The sequence below is a fragment of the Geotrypetes seraphini genome, chromosome 1, assembly GCF_902459505.1.
Source record: "Geotrypetes seraphini chromosome 1, aGeoSer1.1, whole genome shotgun sequence".
Taxonomy (NCBI): Eukaryota; Metazoa; Chordata; class Amphibia; order Gymnophiona; family Dermophiidae; genus Geotrypetes; species Geotrypetes seraphini.
The window spans coordinates 175,412,604-175,435,039 of record NC_047084.1 but is presented as its reverse complement, the minus strand read 5'-3'; the positions used below and the strand labels follow the sequence as shown (position 1 = coordinate 175,435,039).

Here is a 22,436-nt window from a genome sequence, read left to right as displayed (position 1 = left end):
TATGACACTGTTTTTGATTAAAAACCAATAAAGAATTAGAAAAATAATAATAATAATTGGTGACTGCAATTGCCCCAATATTGACTAGGTAAATGTAACATCAGGGAGGCAAAATTCCTTGATGAAATTAAGGACTACTTTTTGGAGCAGATGATTCAGGAACCAACAAAGCAATTCTAGACCTAGCCCTTAGTGGAGCACATGATTTGGTGCTGGGGCCACTTGAAAACAGAGATCATAATATGATCAGATTTGAGATCATCTCTGGAATAAATACACAGGGAAGGAGACCATGACAGCACAAGGAGAATGGGGAAAAAAGAAACTTAAAGGAACAGCTGCAAAAGTCAAAAATTTACATCAGGTGAAGATGTTATTTAAAAATAACATCCTGGAAGCCCAGACTAGATATATTTCATGTATTAAAAAAGGAAGAAGGAAGAAAAAAACAGCATCTAGCATGGTGAAGAAAGTTATTAGAGCTAAAAGAAAATCCTTCGGAAAATGGAAGACAGATGTGACTGAAAATAATATAAGGAATGGCAAGTCAGTTGTAAGGCACTGATAATAAAGGCAAAGAGAGACCTTGAAAAGAGTTGAAAGCAAAAATACATAGTAAAATCTTTTTTAGGTATATTAAAAGGAAGAAGCCAGAAAGAATCGGTTGGATGCTAGATGATTGAGGGGTAAAATTGGCGCTCAGATAAGTCAAGGCCATAGTGGAGAGATTAAATGAATTTTTGCTTTGGTCTTCACTGAGGAAGATATGGAGGAGATACAATTGCCAGAAATGGTATTCATTGCTGATGAGTAAGAGAAACTGAAACAAATCTCTGTAACACTGGAAAATGTAATGGGGCAACTTGAAAAAGTAAAGAGTAGCAAATTGCCTGGACCAGATGGTACACATCCCAGATTACAGACAGAATTGAAAAATGAATTAGCAGAGCTATTGTTAGTAATTAGTAATTTATCTTTAAAATTTAGGCCCTCTTTTACTAAGGTGTGCTAACTGATTAGCGCGCGCTAAACACTAACATGTTAGTCTATGGACATGTTAACGTTTAATGCGCGCTAATCGGTTAGCGCACCTTAGTAAAAGAAGGGGTTAGAGTGATAGGGAAGACTGGAAGGAAGGCAATATAATGTCAATTTTTTTAAAAGGTTCCAGAGGTGATCCGGGAAATTATAGATCGGTGAGTTTGACATTGGTGTCAGGCAAAATGGTAGAGACTATTATAAAGAACAAAATTACAGTGCATGTACAAAAGCATGGATTCATGAGAAAAACCAATATGGATTTAGTCAATGGATATCTTGCCTCACCAATCTACTATACATTTCTTTGATGGAGTGAATAAACATGTGGAAGTGAGCCAGACGATATTGTTTATCTGGATTTTCAAAAGACATTTGACAAAGTACCTCATGAAAGTCTTCTGAGGAAAGTAGAAAGTTATGGGAAAGGAGGTAATGCCCTATTATGGATTAGGAACTGATTACAAAATAGGAAACAGACAGTAGGATTAAATGGTCAATATTCCCATGGGCATACTGGATAGGCCATTTGACCTTTATCTGCTGTCATGTTTCTATATTTCTATAAGGTAAATAGTGGCGTTTCCCAGTGGGCCTGTGTTGGGACCTTTGCTTTTTAACATATTTATCAATAATCTAGAGATGAGAATAACTAGTGAGATAATTAAATTTGCTGATGACATAACGTTGTTCAAAGTTCTTAAATCGCTGGAGGATTATGAAAAATTGCAAGAGGGCCTTGAGAGACTGGGAGACTGAGCAGATGACTTTTAATGTGAGCAAATGCAAAATGATTCATGTGTGAAAAATTAACCCAAAGTATTGTTATGTCATACAGTTTCCACATTAGAAGACACCACCTGGGAAAAGGATCTGAATACGTTGAAATGTTCAAATTCAATATACGGTGGCAGTTAGAATAGAATGTTAGGAATTATCAGAAAAGGGATAGAAAACAAAGACGCCAAGATGTTTTGCCGCTAATTTCTCTATTACGAGGCAGTTTCTAGTTCAAGCAACACAATTGCTTTGCTGCTATTTTGTCTTTTATGAGGCAGCTGCTTATTGACTGTTAAAGCCAATTAGCATTAAATTTAGCAATGAATTTATGTGCATAATGGGTAGCATAATGTTGCACATTAAATGTGAACATGGTTGCACAAGATTACAGAACTGAGGGTCACAAGGAACCATAGTGAGAACTGAGTCTAGTTTCCCCACTCCCCTACCCAAATTCTCAGTCTATTGCACTAACCATTAGGCTTCTATTCCAGATAGTAGCAATATTTAGTGCCTCTAACCAAATAATTTTGTGGGCAATGGTGCTGAAGATTAATGTTATTCATATAACTTCTGTCATCACTGGTCTATCTAGATATTCAGCACTGCTGTCCGGAGAACGACCGGTGCTGAATATCTAGGACTATTTTTAAATACCATAAATTAGTATTCTTTGAAGAAATAGCAACCATGGAGTTTAAATATTGGCCCACTTGTTTTTATTGCCTTATATGGAGGAATTTGGAGGCTTTTAAGAAATATTTGATGGTTCTAAATCTAATAGATGCTGGCACTGTCATCTAATGATTTGATAAATCTTAACCAATTGTTAGTGTAGTCCTTATTCACTTCTCTCTAAATCACTAACTATTCTCTGTACTCTTTTTGAATCTCTAATATTGTAAAGCTATATGGTGCCTGTTTATATATTGTGGCCCCATATACACTGTAAAGAGATTATTGGTCTAGTACTAACATATACTTCATAATATATGTATATGTATATATATATATATTAATTCTTTATTTTTTCATTTGTATGGACCTTCGGATATCAACTGGACCATGAATAATGCCCAGCAATCTCTTGTCTTCATCAGTCCACTTTATTGTTTATTTACTCAAAAAGAGTAAAGAGAATAGTTAGTGATTTAGAGAGAAGTGAATAGGCACCGTCATCTAGACATAGGGATACTGGATCATTTGTTGTTCTATTGTCCTTTAATACTCAACTTTTGGAGGTCAATATGGGGACAGATTAATACAATATTGGAGTCATCAATTCCATTGACATATGATGTAGTCATATGTGGGATGATATTACATCTTAAACCCCATTGGACCGATATAAATATTGACTTTTCCTTATTATGACTGGGATAGCCATGCAAATGAAACATAGAAACATAGAAATAGATGGCAGATAAGGGCCCACGGCCCATCCAGTCTGCCTACCCTAATGTCCCTCCCCTACCTTTGCCCTGTGAATAGATCCCATGTGCCGATCCCATTTGGCCTTAAAATCAGGCACGCTGCTGGCCTCAATCACCTGTAGTGGAAGACTATTTCAGCGATCAACCACTCTTTCAGTGAAAAAGAATTTCCTGGTGTCACCTCGTAGTTTCCCGCCCCTGATTTTCGACGGATGCCCTCTTGTTGTCGTGGGACCCTTGAAAAAGAAGATATCTTCCTCCGCCTCGATGCGGCCCGTAAGATACTTGAACTTCTCGATCATGTCTCCCCTCTCTCTGCGCTCCTCGAGCGAGTATAGCTGTAATTTGTCAAGCCGTTCTTCGTATGGAAGATCCTTGAGTCCCGAGACCATCCGGGTGGCCATTCTTTGCACCGACTCCAGTCTCAGCACATCCTTGCGATAATGCGGCCTCCAGAATTGCACACAGTATTCCAGGTGGGGCCTCACCATGGATCTATACAATGGCATAATGACTTCCGCCTTACGACTGACGAAACCCCTTCGTATTGTCACACCCCTAGCCTTAGAGCTCGGTTTGTGCCAGGCTGGGGTTTGACTAAAACCTGCCCAGCCATCAGAAGGGCTAACCAATGTGACAAGCCTGAGGTAAAGGATAGGGAAAATGATATATTCCCCTTTAAGTCTCAGGTAGCTGATCTACAGGGAGGAGAGGAATGTGAGGAGAATATCCTGGAACAGCCTCAGATCTCTTCCACCTTCCCTGCTGACTCTCAGCTGCAGAAGCTGATTGCAGCTCCTAAGAAAGGTAGGCAAAAGTTACAGGCTGCTCCTCCCCCTCAGAGAACTGGGCGTGCCCGGCTTAATGTATTAGAGGCTGCTCTGAGGAGAAGGCAAGCAGTCTGCCCTGAGCCAGCTCAGGAAGGAGGTGTTCAGGACGGGGCTCCTGACCCTCACTGCTCTACAGATATAGAGATGGTGGGTTTTGACACTGACCCTGTGGCTAACCAGCCAGCAGAAGTAGAACCCATGGATTGCCAGGAAACTGCTTACTTTCCTGAAGGTATGCTTATGGAGGACAATTAAGTTACTTGTCTGAAAGTTGTGTTTTGCTCTTCATGCTCAGTATAGCAATTGTTTGCACTGCTTCTCAGCAGCTGGGAGCATTTGAATGAAGAAGGATAGTAGTGCTGAACTTTTCTTTCTGTGAAGCCTGAAAAAAAAACGTTTTTTTTTTAAGCTGAATTGAACTGCAGTGCTTAAGTTTATATTTTGTGGTTTTTGAATGCTGTGGAGTGTGGAAGTAGTTGGGGGAAGAATCCACTTGTCATCCTTGGTAGGGATTGTGGGGCCATTTGTGGCATTCTGTGATAACAGAAATAATTGGTGGATTCGGCTACTCCCCTCCCCCCACCAGCTTCTTTCAAGTTGGCTGGGGCCAAGCCTGCCATAACCTAGGCTTGGACACCACACTGATTAGGAACTGGAAAAGCAGTGGACTTATGTTGGCTGCCTCTTCTCGAAGGCAGAACTTGAAAGTTAATTTGCTTATACTTACCTGCATAAAGGTGGGAGCTGTGGGACACTGTTCTCAGCTCATTTTGTTTTTGTTCCTAGTTTTCTTTTTATTGTTCTGTATGACAAAGAAGACTTCTTCAGAGTCATTTACCAATAAACCAAGATTGTGAGTGATTTTGGGAATTAACTCTTTTGAATCCTGTCTCACTTTATTGAACTTGAACACCAGCAGGACTTCCAGCTTTATGGAAGCACGTCGGAGGTGAGCTATCTGGTGCGCTGGCCGGAGCCAAACTGACCCACGGGTGCCGGCTGCGCCACAGTATGCAGCCCATGATTTGTCTTGCCTTGGACGAAGCCTGCTCCACTTGATTGGCAGACTTCATGTCCTCACTGACGATTACCCCCAAGTCTCATTCTGCTACCGTTTTTGCTAGGATCTCGCCATTAAGGATATAAGACTTGCATGGATTTTGGCTGCCCAGGTGCATAACTTTGCATTTTTTGGCATTGAAGTTGAGTTGCCATGTCCTAGACTATCACTCCAGTAGGAGTAGGTCGTGCATCATGTTGTCGGGCATTGAATCTTCGTCTGTTGTGCATTTGCCCACTACATTACTCATTTTGGCGTCATCGGCGAATAATGTTATTTTACCTCGAAGCCCTTCACCTTATTTTTACTTTTTGGTGGGCGAATCTATGCTTATGTTATAAGTATGAAAAGATGAACGCTGATATGCTGGGGCACAAACCACACCAAAAACCAAAAAAATAACCTATATCTCATGCAAGCACATCAAGCCCACCAAATTCTGGACTAAAATAGATGAATCAATCCAGGAATGCAACCCCAAGGACTTCATTTCACATTGGTGCAATTTGAGCGATAACACCCTTGATGAACTAGCCCCATCACAAACCAAAACTAGAACCAGCAGACGATCTGACCAATGGTTTGACAATGATCTACTCCTAGTCAAAAGACAATGTAAAAGACTAGAAAGAAAATGGAGAAAAAATAACCTGGAACACACGAAAACCACCTAGAAAAAAATTAACAATACAAAATACAACTAAAGGATAAGAGGAAAACATATTACTAAACTAAACTAAACTAAACCTTAGGTTTGTATACCGCACCATCTCCACAAGCATAGAGCTCGACACGGTTATTACACCAATCTAATTGGGAAAGAAACCCAAGACACCAAAAAACTATTACAAATATTAAAACAACTAACAGACACCAAACCCCTCACGACCACTAACATCACCCCCCCTCCCTCAGCCACCCTCTTAGCAGAACACTTCAAGAATAAAATCACAAATGCCAGAGCTATCCTCAACTGCACTCCACCTCACCTAATTGAATTCACAATATGCCCCACTGAAAAAGATTCAACAGCTGCAGACAGATCTTGGTCCCAATTCCCCAATATACAATGGCCTGAATTCAACAAACTCTACAAAAAGTACAGCCATGCATCCTGTGACCTCAACCACTGCCCACCACATCTCCTAACAACGTCCAGTACAAAATTCCGTACTCTACTCCTTCAATGGATACAAAACATGCTCACAGATGGCCTTTTCCCAACTAACCTCTGTGAAATCATCATCACCTCGATCCTTAAAGACCCTAAAGGACCAACTGACCAACCTTCCAACTATAGACCCATCGTCTCAATCCCTCTATACGTCAAACTAATAGAAGGACTAGTAGCTAAACTCCTCACCACCTACCTAGAAAATCATAACATACTTCACCCCACACAATCTGGCTTCAGAACCAACTTCAGCACAGAGACATTACTAGGTTCCCTTTTGGACATAGTTAGACAACACCTCAGCACTGGAAAAATAATGCTTCTCATACAACTGGACCTTACCGCAGCATTTGACCTGGTAGACCATAACATACTACTGCAAATTTTAGACACATTAGGTATCTCAGACAATGTACTCTCATGGTTTGAGGGTTTCCTAAAATCCAGAACATACAGAGTTAAATCAGATAAAGAAAAATCTGAACCTTGGTCCAACCCCTGTGGAGTACCACAAGGATCCCCTCTATCTCCTACTCTATTCAACCTATATACTGCCTCCCTCAGAACGTACATGGAAAAACTAGGCATAACCTCCTACAGTTATGCAGACAACTTCACCATCCTCATACCTTTTGATCAACCAAACACCACCATAACATACACTCTACACCGAACTCTGGAAACAGTAGTGATCTGGATGGAAGACCACAAACTGAAACTCAACCCAGACAAAACAAAATTCATCCTCCTCGAAAATAACAAAAACTCAACTATTACCAACATAGAAATCAACTCGATCAATTACCCCATTCAAAACACCCTAAAACTACTAGGTGTGACAATAGACAGATATTAAACCATGCAATCACAAATAAACATAACAATTCAGAAATCTTTCGACGTTATGAGGAACCTAAGACAAATACGCAAATTCTTCGAAAGAGCACAATTCCAGCTCATAATTCAATCCCTTATCCTAGGTATACTGGATTATTGCAACATCCTCTATCTCCCCTGCCCTGCAACAATGATCAAACAACTGCAAACAGTCCAAAATACAGCACTAAGACTCGTCTACTCCCTAAAGAAACACGACCACATTACTGAAGCATTCATGAGCTCACACTGGCTCCCAATCCAGGAAAGAATACTATTCAAATTTTACTGCACGCTATTTAAAACCATAAATGGTGACAGCTCAACATACCTGAACAACCGACTCATCTATAATATATCAACCAGACATAGAAAATCTCACACCCCATTCACACACCCGCCAATCGAAGAAGTTAAACGGAAAAAACTTTACGACGATCTCCTAGCCACCCAAGCAGCGAAACTGGATAACCAAATCTCCAATCTGCTGATAACGACCATGGACTACAAGTTATTCAGAAAAGAAATAAAGACCATACTCTTCAGGAAATCCCTGATTAAGTCTTAACATCACGATTACCTCTTTCCTCCTATCTTCTTCTTAACTCCCTGAGAATACTCGCCCTATTCTCTACCCTCACTAGTCATCACCACTGATCTCTTCTAGTAACAGACCACTGTTCTCTTCTTGTAACAGACCAACCTTAAATCTTTTGTAATCCGCCTTGAACCGCAAGGTAATGGCGGAATAGAAATCTCTAATGTAATGTAATGTAATAAGTTAGTTAAATTAGTTTGGGGTCCATTGACATCTTTTGTGGCTCGTTATAGTTGTTTTTTTATTTTATTTTTTGTTGTTTAGTTCACACACATCCAGGGGAGGGTGGATTTGTTTTGTTCCCTAATGGAAGAATTGGAAGATATAGGGGATTCATTTTTCTGTAAGTGTTATTGATTGATTATAAGTGCTTATTATGAGTATCATTATGTGTATGTATTTTGTGTTGCACTTTTGTTGGCTTTGGAAAATTAATAAAGATTATTTTAAAAAAAGAAATATTTGAACTATTCTTATCACACTAATTGATGATAACTTAATTTTTAGTTTTAGTTCTTAAGTCCATTTATGTTCTGGAATTTAACTCTGGTAATCGAGTGTAATACTTTTTAAATTTTGTGTTCCCTGCAGATATAAATATATAAATTGAGAGAGAGAGAGAGAGGAGAGAGAAAGAGAGAGAGAGAGTAAAATGTCTACCTAGGTTTTCTCCCAGCTTAAACCAATTTCGATTGCAACCCATCCTTTGCCATAGCAGTTTTCTAGATGAGAGGCAAGGATTTGACCTTTCTATATCCCATTCAAAGTCAGACATGAGGGAAATAATTTTATAAACAGAGTTATTGTGCAGACAAGCATTGTGTTCACAGACGAAGGGCGAGAAGTAGGTCCATACAAGACAAATGCTAATAGACCTTGACCCGATTTCATAAGATTGTATTCATGAAGAGCTAGCTAAACTAAAGGTAGACAAAGCAATGGAGTCAGATGGCATACATCTGACGGTACTGAAGGAACTTGGGAAGGTTCTGGGTAGAGAATGACACAGGGACAAATTTTTCTCCATCCCCGCGGGAACTCATTTCCCCTCCCATCCCTGCGAGTTCTTTTCCTGTTCCTGCCTTATTCCTGCAAGCTCTGTCCTCATTTGCACAAGCCTCAAACACTTTAAAATCATGTGTACGAGGTTTGTGCAGTTAAGGTGGCGCAGTGACAGGGACAGCAACAAAACTCACAGGGAAATCGAATTCCTGCAAATGTGATCCCTCTCCACAAAAGCAGAAGTAAGGAAGAGGTTAGAAACTACAGATCAGTTTGTCTTACCTCAGTGGTGAATAAATCAATGGAAACACTTCTAAAACAGAGGATGCAGAGGTTTCTGGATTCAAATGTATTACAAGAGCTGAGGCAGCATGGTTTTACTAGAAGAAGGTCTTGCCATACTAATCTGATTAACTTATTTGAGTGACAAAACAATTGGTTTTAGGGGGTGTGCTAGATGTTGGTGTGCTTAGATTTCAGCTAAGCCTTTGACATGGCTCCACATAAGCAATTGATAAACAAACTGTCATTGGTCTCAGCCGAAAAGTCACTAACTGGGTTAGAAACTGGTTAAGTGAAAGACGACAGAGGGTGATGGTAAATGGAGTTCACTCAGAGGAAAAGGATGTTACTAGTGGTGTACCACAAGGGTCATTTCTTGGCCTGGTTCTTTGTAACATCTTTGTGAATGATATTGCAGAAGGGCTGTCAGATAAGATTAGCCTCTTTGCAGATGATACAAAACTTTATAATAGGGTAGACATCCCTGGTTGTGTGGATAGTATGAGGAGGGATTTAGCTAAACTAGAATGGTCCAGAAATTGACAACTAAAATTTAATGCTAAACAAAATGTGGGACCATGCACTGGCCCTCAGAAACCCAAGGGAGCTCCTTCTGTGCTCGAAAGATTAGCAAGACCTGGGGGTGACTGTTTTAATTATCTTAAGGTGACCAAACAGATAGAAAGGGTGCTGTCCACAGGCAGAAAGATGCTTGGGTGCATAGGGAGGGGAATGGCCAACAGGAAAAATTAGGTGATAGCGACTCTGTAAAAATCTCTGGTGAGACCCCCATTTACAGTACTGTGTGCAGTTCTGGAGATCATACCTTCAAAAAGATATAACCAGGATGGAACCAGGCAAGAGGGTGGCTACTAAAATGGTCAGTAGTTTTCATCATAAAGCACACAGAGACAAACTCATGGACCTCAATATTTATACTTTAGAAGAAAGACAAGCGAGAGGAGACATGACCAAGACATTTAACTACCTCCATGGAAAAAATGCACAGGAGGCATGTCTCTTACATAAGAACAGCCTTACTGGGTCAGACCAACAGTCCATCAAGCTTAGTAGCCCATTCTCACGGTGGCCAATCCAGGTTACTAATACCTTGCTATCGATCCAGGGCACCGTTCTCACAGTAGCCAATCCAGGTCACTAGTACCGTGCTACCGATCAAGGGCAAGCAGTGGCTTCCCCCATGTCTTTCTCAATAACAGACTATAGACTTTACCTCCAGGAAATTGTCCAAACTCTTCTTAAAACCAGCTACGCTATCCACTCTTACCACAACCTCTGCCAACACATTCCTCAGCTTAACTATTCTCTGAGTGAAAAAATATTTCCTTCTATTGGTTTTAAAAGTATTTCCCTGTAACTTCATCAAGTGTCCCATAGTTTTGTAATTTTTGATGAAGTGAAAAATCAATCCACTTGTACCCATTCTACACCACTCAGGATCATGTAGAGAAAAGGAAAAATATATAAAGCATTATTCTATAACTGTATGCATGTTGTTACATATGGCATGTGTGTATAAGTGCGGAGATAACTGATATGCTATTCTATCCTCGCCTCCAAAAGCAGCTCCAACACCCTCCTCCTGAAACTGCTTCTGATTTGATGGATGTTGATGGATTTTTCTTTGAATTAAGTCACAGGTATAACAATTAAATATGTAGTTGCATTGGATTTTATTTTGAATATTATAGACATATTTGCTTGCATGTTGTTTGTGGAGTTTTTTATCGAACATGGCAGTTTTTTTTAGAAGCTTGGATCCTATAATTGGGGGTTTGTTTGTTTTACTGAGGTTTTTTCTACACAAAACTTTTGTTTTTGTAGATTTGGTTTATTTTTAATGTTATTTCCAATGTCAAGTCTGGGAAAGTTTTCTTTTTCTTTTGCGTTTATTTCTATTATGTCAACTTTCAAGTTTCAAGTTTATTGATTTGTTGATATATCTCTATCAAATATATCAAAATGGTTTACAATAAATTGCTATATATAAATAAAAACAGTATATAAAAATGAATATTAAAAGGGTTTCATAAACAGTACATAAGTAACTAACATGACACCAGGAGCAAATGGGCGAAGGGAGATATCGAGATCAAGATAAATATTAGAGAAAAGGAAGGGAAGGGGAAACACATAAGGTGAGGGAGGAAAAAAATATATATTAAAAATTAGCCTCAAAAGTGAAGAGGTTTCTCACATATAGAATGTATCCCTGAGTAGGAACGTTTAGAGTTTAGATTTAAAGTTTATCAGGGAAGATTCTAGTCTGAAGTCTTGAGGCATAGCATTCCATAATTGGGGAGCCATGACAGAAAAAAATCATTTTATGTGTTATATCGTACACTATTTGGCAAATTTAAGGAATTATTATGAGATTTTATGAATTTGATCATTGTGTATTTACTCCATCAAAATACACAAAGTGTATTTACTCCTTCAAAAACTACTGCTGTGACCTCTAGGGTGCCCCATTGCTATGAAGGAATGTCTGTGTAGCCGGACTACTAAAAATGCTGGCCCCCTCCTACATCCCAATGGATTGTTTTGTGCATTTTTCTTTTGGACTTTTTTTTTTTTTTTTTTCAATACTGGTTCTAAAAGATCAACACACTTTGTACAAACATATCTAAGAAATGGCCATTTTAAAAACAAAAATATAGACATTTTCCTGTTTTGAAAATAGTCATGTTTGGTACTTGATTTTTGGATGTGTTGCACAAAACATCAAACATCAGATTTAGACATCATATTGGGAATACCTTTCCACGTAGAAATGTTCTAATTTTTTTTCTGATTGAACATTCTAGAATTCATTTATCAATGAGATTTCTTTCTGAACTAATAAGGCCTCACAGTTTTTTTTTTATACTGTTTCTCTTGTTTAAAGTAGTAATAAACCTCTTTGCATCACATGTTCACAAGAATTATATCAAATAAATAGAGTAAATCCTTGTAAAACACAGCCTCTGATGTTTAAGTCCATAGGCTAAGAGATTGTTAAATTTATGATGTGTTGTGATCATCAGGTTTAGGCATGCAATTAAAGTGCATGATGTCAACTCTGCCTGTCAAATAGGATTCATCAAAGAACACAAACTTGTTGCTTTTGCGCTTGGCTCAGAGCCAGGCTTTTCTCTACAGAGCAACTGCTTGTCACTCTCATCAGACTGAATCTATACAGATTGACTTTAAAGCTCTTAGATTGCTTTAATCTTATATTGCATCTGACAGCACTTCATGTCAATAACTATTTATGAATCTTTAATTCTACTTAATCCGTCTAACTGATCATTACCAGCAAAGGGAGAAATGCACCCGGCCAAGAGATTGCATTTGTGGAATATTTCTCTGACTTTAGCCGCCAAACAAAGCTATCAGAAAGTACGGCATCAAAGTATCTCCTTGTTTCACAGTAAAAACATTTCAAATTCAGCTTCTGAGACAACATAAAGGTGGGAGATTTTCATGAATGGGTGACAGTGAGTTATGTTTCTTTTAGAAAGTTTATTAAAATGCTATGTGTATTTTATTTTATTATCTCCTGATAGAAACAGTCTCAAATTCTTATGGATTTATGAAAGGTTTGGACAATTTCCTGGAGGAAAAATCCATAGTCTGTTATTGAGAAAGACTTGGGTGAAGCCACTGCTTGCTCTGGATTGGTAGCATGGAATGTTGCTACTGTTTTAGGTTCCGGAATCTTTTGTTACCCTTTGGGATTCCGGAATCTTGATATTCTTTAAGATTCTAAATGGAATGTTGGTACTCCTTAGGTTTTGGCCAGGTTCTAGTGACCTGGATTGGCCACCGTGAGTACGGGCTACTGGGCTTGATGGACCATTGTTCTGACCCGGTAAGGCTATTTTAATGTTATTATTAAAATGTTATGTGTGTTTTATTTTATTGTCTCCTGATGGAAACCATCTCAAATTCTTATGGATAGAAGCAAGCTATAAATGGTAAATTCAATTCAATAAAACAAAGATTTTTCTCTGAAGTTTTGGAAAGAAGTATAAGTAATTTTTCACTATTGGTAAATCATTGTAGATAGTGATTATAGACATTGATACTCATATTAAAGTAGGATTGCTTTTTTTTTTTTTTTTTTACTGAACCATTAAATACAAGACACTGTTGTGCTGGACTCCAATGATAAACTAGAAAATACAAGTTATTATTCTAGTTGAACACATATCAGGGAGGTTGAAATATTCTAGTGGCAATTTTCAAAATCCATTTACACCCCATTTATAAATTTTATAAAGAGGACATTAATATTAACATGCCAATTAAGCACATAAATTATTAGCATAGTGGTACCATATTTTTTGCCTGACCATATTTTTTGCCTGACGTACCTGACCATAAGACGCACCCTAAATTTAGAGGAGGAAAACAAGAAAAAATAAACATTCTGAACCAAATTCTCCCTGCTAGGCTCTATACCCAAACCCACACTCCTTGCCAAGCTCTGAACCCTGTCACCCCTCCCTGCCAGGCTCTGTACCCTGTCCCATCTCTGGTAGACTAGTGGTAGGCCGGGACAGGGCACAAGGCAGGCAGGCCTAGTGGCTGGCAGGCAGATAGGGCTAGTAGCTGGCAAGCAGGATACAGGGTAGGCAGGGATAGTAGCTGGCAGGCAGGCAGGGACAGGGCAGGTAGGGCTAGTGGCTGGAAGGCAGGTAGGGACAGGGCAGGCAGGGACAAGGCACAAGGCAGATTGGCCTAGTGGCTGGCATGCTAGTAGGGACAGAGCAGGCAGGGACAGCGCACAGGGCTGCCAGGCAGGCAGGGACAGGGCAGCCAGGCCTAGTGGCAAGCAGGCAGGGGCATCCCCCCAATACCTTTTTTACTTTTTAAAATCCCGGCAGCACTCTCCGTACCTTTTTGTACTCCCCTCCATACTCCACCCCCCATGTACTATTTTTACTTTTTTTAAAATCCCAGCAGGGCCCCCGTACCTTTTTGTTCTCCCTCCCCTTTAGCATTTTTACTTTTTAAAAATCCCAGCAGGGCCTCCTGTACTTTTTTGTATTTCCCCCCCCCCCCCCGGTACCTTTTTCTTCCCCCGCAGGATGGCTGTGGCAGTGAGAGGCAGAGCAGTGAACAAGGCAGGCGCAAGCTTCTCGCACGCCTGCCTGGACCCGCACCACTGTGTGAATGGCTGTCGTCAGTTAGAACTGATGGCAACCATTCACACAGTGGCCCATCCCCACCCCCTCCCTGTACTTCAACAAGTTGGGAGCAGGAGATGTGCTCAGTCCCTCCTACTCCATAGGGCTCCTCCGTGCAAATGCAGGTGTTAGTCCCCGCCCTGGTGCATCATGTGATGCACGGGATGGGGCCTAAGGCCCTGATTGGCTCAGGTGCTTCAGGCCCCTCCCATTGGGGGAGAAGTCCGAGGCACCTGAGACAATCAGCACCTTAGGCCACACCCCGTGCCCCAACTTGTTGAGGTATGAGGGGAGTGGGGGTGGGCCTAGGACCAATGGCAGTGGGGTTTTGTGACGGCAGGAGGAAGTTGGCATCCCTCCTGCCATATTCGCGCGGGATGGGAGGAAGGAATGGGCAGAGGCAGCATTGGTAATGGAATTTTTTTTTAGGCATTGGGCCCGCTGTAAGGAAGGGCCAATGGCAGGAGGGAGTCAGCATCCCTCCTGCTTTTTTCTTCGGGGGGAGGGCAGCGGGGCCTCATTTGTGTGAGGGGGAATCCATCCTGCAATTTTTGGGGCGGTGGTGCATTTTTTTGACAGGCCTGCCTGTCTTTTATTAATTTTTTTTTATGGGGCAGATATTTTGCATCTGTAACACTCGCAAAATATCTGTGCCATGGAAAAAATATGAATAAAAAAGACAGGCAGGCCTGTCAAAAAAACGGCAGGTCTGCAGCAGTCGGGTTTGACAATAGTCAAACCCGATTCAAAATAGCCAAGCAATTGTTAGTAAATCAATCGCTTGGCTATTTTGCATGGGGTTTTACTAATTTGCATGGGAGGATCGGATCGGAGCAGTGAATGATCGGGACAGAATTTAGGGCCAGATTCATCATTCAACCTGCTCCATCCGAATTCAGCAAAGTAAAATATGCAGATGGGGCGATCGCTTTTCTATGATCCCCATGCATCCGCAGACCATCTGTAAATGGTCTGCATATGCCCATCGAAGCCACAATCTTTTTATTTTTTTAACTTTTACTGGACCTCTAGGCCGGCATATATATATATTTTTTTTCCTTTTTTTAACTGGAGCCCGTGGTTTTAACCCACTTAAGCCCGCGGGTTAAAAACATGGGCTTGCACTGCGAGAAAGGGTGGAAGAATCGGGGCAGGCAGGCAATCAGGGCAATTTGGGGCAGGCAGGCGATCAGGGCAGTTCGGGTAGTCAGAAGATCAGGGTAGCGGTAGAGTCGGGGCAGCAGTAGATCGTGGCTGACAGGGCAGAAGCAGGGCGGCAGAAGGCAGGGCAGCTGGAAAGGGCCTGAGCGACTGGTCCTCGGCAATTGCTTGGGAGCAATCAGCCAGCCCAGTCAGTGTTGCAGGGTTTTGGTTTGTGAATCGGGTCCATGCCTACTTTGCATGCCGTTGGCCCATTTGCATGCGCGGATCGGAGGATGGTCGGCAGAGAGGGAAGTGAATCGGGCTGGAGGGAAATTTGATCGCTAAGGGGTCACAAACCGATCAGTACATGATCGGTTTGCTTTATGAATCTAGCCCTTAGTAAATCGGGTCGGAGGGAAATTAGGTCACAAAGGGGTTGCAAACCGATCGGTACACAATAATTAGCCCTTGGTAGGTAAATGTGTCCATGTTGGATGGAACCTTTCTAGATGGAGTACCAGTTACTATAAAACCCTTTCTTTGAATGCAGACATATTAGAAGGCCTTTTTACCAAACTTTAGCATGCACTAATGGGAATTAGTGTGCATTAACCCTCAAATTCTATCTATGGCGCCTTACATTCTGCATGCAAATCAGTGCATACAGTCAATTTGTGCGTGCAACTTAACTGTTAAAATAAGCCTAATCGGCGCCAATGATTGGCAATTAACACTTCATAATTGATGCTAATTGAAAGGGTACATACCTGCATGACAGCTTCAGATGTTATGGCCAGTCCTAATAGTGCAGCAAGCAGGTTCCTCAGGTAGCCTAATGAGTGGTGTAGTCAACCACAGAGATGGGGACTGAAGCCCACTCTAACTACTATACATGATGGAATCTTTAAGCCTTCCAAAACCCACCTATCCCACTGTACCCACATATAAGTGACACCTTCAGGCATAAGGGCAGTTTGTACAGAAGTTTTGGAGAGTTCGCCATACACCATAATGGGGGTTATGGTGAGATGTGTATCTGGGACCTTTTATGTGACGTTCAATGCAGTGCCCCTAAGATGTTGCTATGCTATGATCAGTCTACTAAGAATGCTGCCCCCCTCCTATAACCCAATGGCTTGTTCTGTGTGTTTTTCATTTAAACATTTTATTTTTGAAAATGGTTTAAAAAGATAGACATACTGAGCACAAACATCCATTTTTGAAAAGAGACATTTTTCAGTTTTGAAAATGGCCATGTTTGGTATTGGATTTTTGTTTGTGTTCCGTAAAATATCTAAACTTATATTTAGATGTCATATCGAAAATGGCCATCTAAACCTGTAGTAATTCCAACATAAAGTGAGTTACAATAATCAAGGTATGATAGCACTATAAATTTGGTTAGAACTGCACACTGAGATTGGTCAAACAGTGAGCGGACAGATCTTAGTTGATTTAATTTAATAAAAACAGTTTATGGCTGCAAGGGAAGAACTGAGTTCAAAGTGACTCCCAAAATTTTAGAAGTATATTCAACTGAAAGTGAATTTATTTATTCAATTTTCTATACTGTTCTCCCAAGGGAGCTGAGAATGGTTTACATAAATTTATTCAGGTACTTAAGCATTTTCCCTGTCTTTCCTGGTAGGCTCACAATCTATCTAATATACCTGGGGCCTAAGGTCACAAGGAGCAGCGTGGGTTTGAACCCACATCCTCAGGGTGCTGATGCTATAGCTTTAACCACTGCGCCATACTCTCCCCCGTCAGTGGAATTTAATGGTCACACAAATTGGAAATAACCAATTCTGTGTTCTGAACCAGAGTAGTTTTATCTTTGAAGGTTAAGTTTCAAATGAAAAATATCACCTAAGGACTGAATCTTAGAAATACATATTACAGCTTAAGAAAGACAAGTTCAAACATTGGGATCAGCTTCCTGATGAAAACTATCACCTCAGGATTGAAAATCCCAATGAAAAATATCATCTCAGGGCTGAATCTTATGCACCCCCCCAATCAGAGGTGTCAAACACACAAAAAGTACGATGGCCTACTAGCCACACAGGCAATGAAACTTGACCACCAACTATCCAAACTACTGATCACGACACCAGACTACATAACTTTTAGAAAAGAAGTAAAAACCCTGCTGTTCAAGAAATCCATCAAGACAAACTAAATCTGCAGGAAGCATTTCAATCCCCCGAAGGAAACCCACTCAACTATGTAACTCTTCTGGAAATGTCCAGATAACCTCTTATGTAATCCACCTTGAACTGCAAGATAAGGGCAGAATAAAAGTCACTAATGTAATGTAATGTAAATACTAAACTAAACTAAACTAAACCTTAAGTTTATTTACCGCATCCTCTCCACGGAAGTGGAATATATATATAGAATGGAAGAGTTGGAGAGAGCCCAAGTTCCTCAACGGGATAGTAAGGTCGTTCCAGAGACCTGTGATTTTGAAGAGAAGAGATTTTCCCAGTTTACCTGCATAGAGAATGCCACGTAGAGAGGGGAAGGATAGTTTATATCTTTGGGCGGGTCTGGTGAAGTCAGGACTCGAGGAGTTAAAGGATAGTGGGATTAGGGGAGGAAGAATGCCATGAATGATCTTAAAAGCCAGGCAGGAGCATTTGAAATGAATTCTGGAAATCACTGGGAGCCAGTGAAAATTGGACAGGAGAGGGGAGACATGGTCAGATTTGCGTTTTGCAAAGATCAACTTAGCTGCAGAATTCTGGATAAGCTGGAGTCTTTGAAGACTTTTTTTTTGTTAGGCATAAGTAAATGGCATTGCAGTAGTCAAGTTTGGAGAGGATGATGGATTGGACGAGGACGGCGAAATGTTTTTGGCGAAAGTAGGATCTTACTTTCCTCAGCATGTGGAGGCTGAAAAAGCATGATTTTGCTATATTAAAGTTAAGAAAGACAAGTTTTACCATTATTGCAATCCAATTGCATGACCCTACATTATTAAGCACTTAATCTTAGCTGCCATATTCTGGGCCATTTTTCAAGCTTCGCTAGGTCCTTCCTGATATTATTCACACCATCTGGGGTGTCTACCCTATTACAGATATGGAATCATCTGCAAAGAGGCAAACTTTACCAGATAGCCCTTCAGCAATTTCGCTTACAAAAATCTTAAGTGCAAACTATTTTTATTGAACAATAAAGGAAGATACACTCAACAAACGAACAGTGGCGGTGTTCAAGATAAAACAGAAAGACTCCCAACCCAAACAGGACTTAAAGCACTGAACAAATCAATTTTAGGTTAAAAAATCTATTTGGTTCTAAACTTTTTTCTTTCTTTCATTCAGGGCTAGTTAACCCTCAATCTCATCAAACAGACAGCTTAATTTTTCCACAAGCATTAATACCTAATGACTAGAAAAACTTTAAAATGTGTGATCATCCACTCCCACTATATGTAGTTACTTTCTAGACTTATTACAGTAAAAAAATCTGTTACTTTCTCACTTTTTAACCCTAAATCTTACTTCTCTCACGGATGTTCACTGATTGCACATCCACACAAACTCATTGGTCTCAGCTATTGTCAGGAAAATAGTGATTCCGTGTATACCAGCTGACCTCTGTCAGCCTATCACATCACATAACACAGAATCTTCAGAAGCACAGAACTTAATTGTAATTTGAGCTACCTCTATTTTGGAAATCAACTTTTCCATAGACTATGAGAATCCGCTAAAAAGTTCTCAGCCTAACTAAGAACAGAACGATGATGGAGCCATGTAACCAAGTTATTCCACACTTTTCGTTTCATTTCATATCACTGAAATGAAAAGTGTCAAGAAAAGTGTGGAATAACTTGTAAGTTTCATGGCTCCACATCATTTTCTTCTTGGCTGGGCAGAGAACTTTACAGGGGCCTCCTTGTACGATGGAAAAGTCAGATTTTTAATAAAATTATCACAAAAATATTATTAAAAATACTCAAATTGACCCGATCCTTTAAATCCATTTAAACCACAGAAGCTGTATAGGTTTTTCCAAGTTTCAAAACATGTTACATATTTTCAATCTAATTCCTAAAAGAAAATACCAAAAATCTACTGCCCAAATTTGCATGCACAACTTGAGCAGCATATTTATTCCCACTAAGGGGTCCTTTTATCAAGCTGCGGTAGGGATTTAACGCGTGTAATACTGCGTGTTAAACCGGTTGCCGCGCTAGCCGCTAATGCCTGCATTGAGCAGGCATTAGTTTTTTAGCCGGCTGCGGGGGTTAGCGCATGATGAAAGTCCGATGCACTAACCCCGCTAACGTGGCTTGATAAAAGGACCCCTAATATGTGGTATGTGCAAAAACTTAACATATTTTACTAAAAAGGCCTCTTAATGTTTTACATTTTATATTTGAACTACCATTAGTGGATATGCTAGGTACTGAATTCAATTTCAATATTGCGCCTAACTGGCGCCACCTTGGTGGAGGTACTGGCACCTCTACGCCCCTACAAGCCACACTTACAACCTTCCTTTCCTGCCACTGTACCTCTTTAAAATATTTGCCAGCGTGAGCAGCTATTCTAGCCTGTGGCTTCCTCTAAAATCACTTCTGGGTCTCAGGGCCAGGAAGTAACGTCAGAGGAAAAGTCAACACCAGTGCAAGCAGCAGGCTGGAGAAGCTGCTCATTCTGGTGAAGATTAAAAAGGAACGAGGGTGGGAAGGGAGGGTGCGAGTGTGGCATGGAGGCATGAAAAGAATGGGAGGGGGATTAGAAATGAGGGCACAGAGGGGGGATTGGCGCAGAAGAAGCTGAGGGGCAGAGAGGAGGGTGCAAGAGGGCACCACCACTCCGGGCGCCTCCCACCATCGCTACACCATTGTGTGACATGTTTATTATTAAAGTTTATTTTGTTCAAAACCCATTAAATAACCACAAAACAATTTGCATAAGTCTATATGAGGAGTATTACTAATCATGTCTTCACCTCTTACTTACCCACAGGGTCTATATGTGAACACAATGTAACTTTCTTCATCTATTCGTTCAATGAATGTAACACACGTGTGCTTTTCCCAGTGTCGCATGGCCTGTTTGAACATTGCCCGCTGGCTACCTAGAAAAAATGGATGGTGTGAAAAATTAAGAAAGTATTTTAAAACTTGTTATTTTTTTAAAATATTTGCACATAGTGTGAGTAAATTTCAAAAGTCCTGTCAAATAGTGGAAAAGTGCTCCAACGGTGGCAATCACCCAATGTCTATGAGGGTAAAGCATAATGCATAGCTCCACTATGTGCATAATTTTACTTGGGAGATGATGGGATTTGGTTTAGAAATATGCATGTGAAAAGTATACAGTCCACAATTACTGGCTCAAAGGTAGAAAGTGTCCACAGTAGTATAATCCCAAATATTCTACCCAATTAACAATTTATATCAATTCTCTTATATATAGTGGATCCTCAACATACTATCATGAGCCAAAACATGATCCTATGAAAGTCCAAACATGATCCTATAAAGATGTTGACTACTGTATATCATTGCGTATATAAATGGCTCATGATAGCGTGCTAACATTTTATTGTGTGGCTTGCTGATGATTTGTCTGTTTGGGATGTTTTAAAAGTATATGTCAATGTTTTAAGAATTTGTAAGATTACTGTATTGTATTTTCTCTTGCATGTTTTTAATTGTCTTTAATTACAGTATGTGTGTCATATTGTTACCCGCAAAGAATTGGTGGATGAGCGGGCTATAAATTTTTTAATAAATAAATAAAATAAAATTTTATAGATAGATATCTAAAGACAAACTGCAGATCTCACAAAACACCCTGAAGAAAGCCACAGCATGATGGCTGAAGCATTGGTTCTACCTATTCAAACATGGAGAGTCCTGGACACCTGTAACAATCATGATGCCAGCCACGGAAGCTTAAGAGAACATATAACATTGTCCCTGGCTAGCACTTACCCCCAAAGGGTTCATCATGTTTACTATTCTCTATTACTTTTTGCAACTTGTGTCTGAATCAGGATATCAGTGTTGTTCTGGATCATATTAACCTAAAATTTCTCTTATGCAAAGAACCTTTAACAATAGTCCTCAGTTTACCCTATGAATGAGAAACAACACAAGTTAGTCTACTAGCTATCCTGTTAATACAAAATTAGAGACAGGCATTCAAACCATAAAATCTTTGATTGTACTTGATTGTATGTTTATGTTTATTGAGACTTAACATAGAAACATGATGGCAGATAAAGGCCAAATGGCCCATCCAGTCTGCCCATCCATAGTAACCATTATCTCTTCCTCTTTCTAAGAGATCCCATGTGACTATCCCAGGCTTTCCTGAAATCAGACAAAGTCTCTGTCTCAATCACCTCTACCGGGAGACTGTTCCATGCATCTACAACCCTTTCTGTAAAAAAGTATTTCCTTAGATTACTCCGGAGCCTATCACCTCTTAACTTCATCCTATGCCTTCATTCTAGAGCTTCCTTTCAAATGAAAGAGACTCGACTCATGCGTATTTACGCTACATAAGTATTTAAACATCTCTATCATATCTTCCCTCTCCCACCTTTCCTTCAAAGCATACATATTGAGATCTTTAAGTCTGTCCCCATATACCTTATGATGAAGACCACACACCATTTTAGTAGCCATCCTCTGGACTGACTCCATCCTTTTTATATCTTTTTAAAGGTGCAGTCTCCAGAATTGTTCACAATATTCTAAATGAGGTCTTACCAGAGTCTTATATAGGGGCATCAATACCTCCTTTTTCCTACTGGCCATATCTTTCCCTATGCACCCTAGCATCCTACTAGCTTTTGCCATCACCTTTTCAACCTGTTTGGCCACCTTAAAATCATCACATACAATCACACCCAAGTCTGGCCCTTCTGTCACGCACACAAGTTATTCAGCCCCTAAACTGTACTGTTCCTTTGGGTTTTTGCAGCCCAAATGCATGACCTTGCATTTCTTACTATTAAATTTTAGCTGCCAAATTTCAGATCATTCTTCT

At 40.2% G+C, this 22,436-nt stretch overlaps 1 protein-coding gene across 1 annotated transcript in view; it reads right to left on the bottom strand.

Annotated features, from left to right (window-relative positions):
• The window catches only part of TLL1 (tolloid like 1), a 414,583-nt gene that overhangs the window by 184,749 nt on the left and 207,398 nt on the right, over positions 1 to 22,436 (bottom strand). The window contains 1 exon segment of the mRNA XM_033941915.1: positions 20,394 to 20,511. Coding sequence (XP_033797806.1) covers positions 20,394 to 20,511 — 118 coding nt within the window.